Source organism: Pseudochaenichthys georgianus, chromosome 4 (assembly GCF_902827115.2).
Source record: "Pseudochaenichthys georgianus chromosome 4, fPseGeo1.2, whole genome shotgun sequence".
In the NCBI taxonomy this organism is placed as follows: domain Eukaryota; kingdom Metazoa; phylum Chordata; class Actinopteri; order Perciformes; family Channichthyidae; genus Pseudochaenichthys; species Pseudochaenichthys georgianus.
The window spans coordinates 2507521-2513717 of record NC_047506.1 but is presented as its reverse complement, the minus strand read 5'-3'; the positions used below and the strand labels follow the sequence as shown (position 1 = coordinate 2513717).

At 36.9% G+C, this 6197-nt stretch overlaps 1 protein-coding gene across 1 annotated transcript; it reads right to left on the bottom strand.

Moving 5' to 3' along the window:
- Positions 1–459: 459 nt before the first annotated feature.
- mrpl54 (mitochondrial ribosomal protein L54) lies at positions 460–2515 on the bottom strand. Its single transcript, XM_034081292.2, has 3 exons — positions 2311–2515; positions 1431–1587; positions 460–1208 (listed from the first exon to the last, which is right to left on the bottom strand). Exons 1-3 carry the CDS (start codon positions 2435–2437, stop codon positions 1076–1078), a joined length of 417 nt encoding a protein of 138 aa, XP_033937183.1. The 5' UTR covers positions 2438–2515; the 3' UTR covers positions 460–1075.
- Between the last annotated feature and the right edge of the window lie 3682 nt (positions 2516–6197).

Here is a 6197-nt window from a genome sequence, read left to right as displayed (position 1 = left end):
CCCTCTGTCTGAAACCAGAGAGTCTGCCCTGATTGGTTAGCTGGCCGGCTCCGTTGTAATTGGTCAACCGCTTAGTGATGACCCGCCCCTTAGCCTATCACGTACAATTTGCTGGAGCACTAGCCAATAGATCGGTGAGTGTTACATAGTGATGTCACTATGTTACGGAAGTAAACAAAGGAGTCCAAAGGAGGCATTTCAGACAGAGGGGGGGGGGGGGGGGGGGGAGAGAAACTCCCTCTGGAGGGAACTTTGGGATTTTAGCCTTTGGGGACCATCCACATGGACAAAACCATTTATAGTGAAAGGGAAAAGCCCAAAAAGCATAATAAGGCCAGTAAGTTACTAGTTACTTTACAAATAAGTATTTTTTTTTGCATAGAACACACAAGTATATAAAACACGTTTTGTCCGATGTCTTTTCGATGTTGATTGAAGAAAGAATAAAAAAAGGCAAAATGTGGATATTTCCTTTTTATTTTTATAATGGCTTTGCAAAAAAAACGAAATAACATTATCAACATGAGTTGTCAAAATATGAGCAGGCCATTACACTTCAGGTTTGAATAAAAAAAAAACTGAAAAAACATACATGTGTTTTATACATACAATTTATTTAAATGCAATGCATAATCCAGGAAGCAAAGAATGTATAACTACCTTTTTGAAATTGAAAACAAGCTTCACTTCACGCAGTTTGTGAGTTTTGATTGTAACACACAATCTATGAAATGTGAATGTTAAAATATCATCACAACTGCACAAATGGTGTCTGCTGAAGAATATGTAAAAGCTCCAGAACAACTCCAAAATGGACCTTGTCAGCCACTCAAATTTCCAAGGTCACCATTCTTGCGTTATTCAGCTTTGGTTCAGAAAGTTCCTGTATTTTTGTACTTTATAGCTTTCAGGTACTGTCACCAGAGTGCCATTAAAGATTCTTCATGATTTGAATCAACACACTGAAAGTGGCATTCAGGAACCCTGGCTCTGAACGTATACTATGTCGGTTAATTCAGTCCAGAGAGAAGCAACGCAATGAACAGGAAGAAGTGATCCGTCAGTCCAGTGCGAGTTAAAACTTCTTCCCTTTTTGCAGTTTGTTATTACGCAAAATATTCTCCTTCCTCAGGCGCTTCCAGTATTCCCAGGTGTCCTGCTCCATCTCGTTCAGCTTTTTGGGCGTTCCCAGGTTCAACTCGAACAACCTGAGGGAAAGAACAAAAGGAAAGGTGACGCTTTTTCTAAGTCTGGTCTAAATAGTTTTATCTCCTGTTAGAATGGACGATAAAAAAAGGTTGCTGGATATCTCGGAAAATAGAGAAATCATCAATTTGACAAAATGCTGAAGGAGAGGAGGTTAGCTGTAAGTGATGCGGACAGAAAGCAATAGAAGTGTCAGAAATAAAATAAATGCGTGTCCTCCTCACCACTCTGGATATTGGTCATGAGGTTTCAGCTGGGGGTCTTCTCCTTGCTTGAAGATGTTGGCCCCTACTGCATGAGTAGTGAGTCTGACGGGGTCTGTACAAACCTCGGGACCTTGCAGATCCTGTTTCATCATCCCTTTGCCTTTAACTTTAGCCACTGCAAAGAACAGCAAAGGGTAATGTTTACTTTACAGTGACATGTCGATCAGGGTTATTGATATGAGCTGTTTGAAAATAGAAAAATAAAGCCAATGAGATTTTGTACATAATATTCATCGGTGGAAGAAGTACTCCAATTCTTTCCTTAAGTAACATCAGATATACTTTTAAAAACACTATTACAGGTGGAAATCATAAATCCAGAATGTTTCTTAAAAAAGCACTGCATTATTATCAACAACATATACTTAAAAGTATCGAACATAAATATACTACTAGGTGGGATTAGTAGTATAGTACTGCATCATATCATATAGGCATATCATGAGTTTGTATCTGTTTTTTAAAATGCAAAACGTATCCATTAACTGGTAAGTGTGAATTATATGACTTGAATGTAATTAGTTGCATGTTGGAACTACTCAAGTCAAGTAGAAGTATGTCATGGCTACACTTCAGTACAGTACTTATTCAAATAACTTCTATAATAAGATAATAACCACTGATAATAATTGTTTAATAGCATGAGCAGACACGTGATTTAGATGGTATATATGGATATGTAACGTCAAATAATAACATAACACTTATCCACTAAAGCCTTTCCACTCTGGACACCTGTCCTTTACATCGATGTATGGTAACAGCATTTAATTCACAGTATGCATTTGAAAACATTGAGATATACTGAAGATACATGGCACTTATCTTCTTTACTCACCAACTTTCTTAGCATATCCACATGTCTGTATTCTGTTCAGAGCGCTCGTTCTGCACAGCGACGTTGTGGCATTGTTTGCGATACCTTTGGATAACGTTACTATCCTGAATAAAGTGTACAAAGACATTTTCCCTGTAGGTTATGTGAAAACGCTCACCATGCTACAGTTTGACTTTCATAGTCCTTTCAACTTCCGGTTTGGCTCTGTGAAAATGATCTACTGCCCCTCTCTGGCCGGAATGATGCACTGCAGGACGACCAGAGAACAGGCAAAAAATAATAAGGAGTTATAATAAATTAATATTCAGACAATGTTGATGTTTGAATGTTCTTGATAGAGATTTTCCTTTGTAAAACGGCATTTATGTTTATTGTATTTGGTTGTGATGATGAATTGCAGAATCAGAAACAGGTGTCTTGCCAAGTAAATTAACACATACGAGAAATGTTTCTTTGTGTATATGGTGCATACATAAAAGCGTCAGCCAAATGAAATGTAATAATAATAATAATACATGACACTTATATAGCGCTTTTCTAAAAACTCAAAGACGCTTATAATGCAATGTAATGTAATAAACACAGTTAAAGAAGATACATTGTAAGAAAAACGACCAAAAATGTAAACTATTTATATATTAATACTATTTTAACATTAACTTATAGAGAAATATTTACATGAAATATATAGATGTACCAAAAAAACTACATATAGTATAAGATGACATAATACTCGGATAAGAACATTTGCAGTGTTGTAACGAACAGTGGAAAGCTGTGCATATATTAAAACCTGTTAAACCCCAAGGTCCCCGACGGCGGGGAGGACCCTTGTTTTTTTTTCTCACGACACTGTGTCTCAGGGGATCTTAATATTTAAGAACCTATTAATGTGTTATACCAGATTAACGGAAATAATCTCAGCTAATTGATTATACAAACCATTTTTAACAAAACAAAACACAAGTCTCAAAAGAAGCATCTAAATGACCCCTTAGCGAAAAATGCTAACTGACATTGGCACAGAACTCAAGAAAGTACCCTTATTACTTATCGTAGCTACACATACAAGATATCCGATTAAAGCTGAGGTTCCACAGATTATATAGGTATAGTATCATCACTGAGTGATCCGAACTCGCGACAGGGGAAGTAAATACAGACATCACAACACGTACCTTTACGGAGCTTCTAGGGAGATCGTCTCACCGTAGCTGTCAATCTGATCAAAAGACGTGATCAATGGCATTAAGAGAAAAAAACGCGGCTGAATCGGTTAATCCATAGGTTGTTAACGTCTCTGTATAAAAAAAGTATTTTATTTATAATCCATAATTCCATTTTTATGTAAAAATCGCAGAGCAAAAGTTAGCTGCTAATGGTAGCCACCAGAGTGGCTGCTGCTTCCGGTCTTGGCTATGCGGCAGTCTAACACACATACACACACACACACATTACCAAATAATGACTATGTGTGAGTTCCCCTCGATTTCATTGGCTCTGACGGTCAGAAACAGATGTCACTTTTCAAAATCGACCAAGGGGGGCCAGAGATATGGAAAATCCACCCAAATGGCCACAGAAGAGGTTTTTTTTTTCTAAATCTGTCTAAAAAGGTCAAATATCACTTGTTTTGCATCAATCTTGATACAGGGTACTTATTATATGTTGTACTTTGGATTCCTAAAGCTTTTAGTCTACTCACCCATCATCGAAGGTTTTTCACTATAAGTACAACATATCTTTTGGACGGACACTATAATTTACAGTTTTTTACCATGTTCAATCTGAATTTTCTTTAAAAAAAAAAACATCTATATTGAATCTGACTTTTCTACATCCAACTCACAGGTTTATCATTACTTTGAGAAAAAAGATTATTAATTTAACCCTTTTAGAAGGGAAGATATGGTCATTTGTTATGGGAATGTCATTTTCGAGCCTGAAACCTGAAAAACAGGCTCGGGGTTTAACAGGTTGAAGTAGCTTTGTATTCAAAAATTTGCCAAAATATTATATGTATTGTACATGGGCATCACGTGTTAGAAAAAGTGGTGGGGACAATTTAACATCAGCATATCAGAAGACCAAATATGTCCCTCACCTGGGTGTTGAAGCTCAAACACATGAAAAACCAACGCATAAACCTCTGGACCACCAATGTGTTTTGCTTGCTGTAATATGATTTGGATTGCATTTGTACCTTTATGCACACAACGAACACACATGTATCGGGGACAGAACATGACATAAGTAAAAAATGATGCTTTGGCTCAAAGGGTAAGTGGATGTCTAAGAGTCAGAAGGTTGGTGGTTTGATTCCCAGCGTGGCAGAGTGTAGTTGGAGAGACATGTTTTAAACCAGGGGTGTCAAACTCAAATACACAGTGGGCCAAAATAAAAAAATGGGTACTAGTCGAGGGCCGGACTGGTTCAATGTTTATTGCAAAACTTATTGAAATGAACTTATAGCACATATTAAACCTGGAACTAACAAAGCTTAAATGATTGCCTATAAAAACAACATTAAACATGAAATAATCAGTTGCATTCATTTCTTATGGCTCTATCTGCAGCTTTTCCCGAGTCATTTCTTATGATTACATTTTTCCACAGGCCAACAACAGCTTCAAAAAAACGATTTCCCTCAAAGAAAAAACCAAACATGCCCTGATGTCTTGAGAGAAAAAGTGCAAACAGATTATGATCTTTAAATTCAGAATCCTAACTGTTAAGATTGTGATGAAACCTCTACAGGTGGCTTTAGCTTAAGGGGTAAATAGATGTCTACCAAGCTGAAGGTCTGTGGTTTGATTCCATCTCATTATGCTATGGAACTAACGAGGCTGTGGTAATTGTTGTGTAATAAACGGAAATGAAAAGTCAGTGAGAAAACAATTGGAGGCTTAAGTCCAGATTTTTCTAATGACATGTTCAGGAAACTAAGCTACAAATGTGATGCTAGCCATTGCCATTGTTTTCCTGCTTGGGGTTGATTGACTGTGTTTCACCTGTATGTCTACATCTGATTACCTTGAGGGAAACACAAACAAAAAAGTTACTTTCTGAACACATACTTGACCAATAAAGAGGATTCTGATTATCTGTCTCTCACATCAATGCATATAAAACAAATACAATAATATTAAGATATCTAATAAATGTTTTAAAATGAGTCACATTATGCTTCAGTTCAAGGATGTCATGTTCAGTAATGCTAGTAGTGTACACTGTAAAATATTACCATGATTTCACAATATTTAGCTGTAATATTTTACAATAAATTACTGTTTTACCACTTTACAGTCTTTACCTGTAATGTTCACAATATAACACTGTAATTTAGAATTTCACAGTGAAATCAATACAGGCACAGTTAATTACTGTGAATGTACAGGACCAATGATTACCAGGATTTCACAACATGTTACTGTATTATTTCATCGTAAAATACTGCATTCAGACCATCCTCTGTGATAACACAACAAATTAAGTGATTTTCTTGCTTTTATCGCTCTTGCTTGGCTTTAAATACAAATGTCTTTCTTTGGTGCAGGTTTTACTTAAATTGAAAGGGGCACCGCTGCATGTGCTTTAAAATAAATGAGGCAACATATAGATCTATGTAAAATTGAAATTGTTGTCTTGGCTTATTGTTTTCAGGTGCATCCTGGGCATTAATCCTGAGACGGGCTAGAAAGCCAAAAAGAGGCATGGCAATTTAAACCTCCATGTCAGCACATTCTTCAGAAAAATTGTTGACTTTGAGTGGATGTCTGTGTAGACATGTGTTAAGTGCTCCCCTCCTTGTTTTCTGTCTCCCTGGCTCTGCCTCTGCCCAGGTGCACCTGGGCCCTTTCTCATTTCTCGAACTCCCCTCCTCGACT

Bases quoted from the DNA above. Each gene is read 5' to 3' on its own strand.
- mrpl54 (XM_034081292.2), bottom strand. From the start codon at position 2,437: ATGTCTTTGTACACTTTATTCAGGATAGTAACGTTATCCAAAGGTATC. The intron at 1,588-2,310 runs GTGAGTAAAGAA...TGTTCTTTGCAG, and splicing joins TGGATATGCTAAGAAAGTTG to TGGCTAAAGTTAAAGGCAAA. The intron at 1,209-1,430 runs GTGAGGAGGACA...TCTTTCCCTCAG, and splicing joins CATGACCAATATCCAGAGTG to GTTGTTCGAGTTGAACCTGG.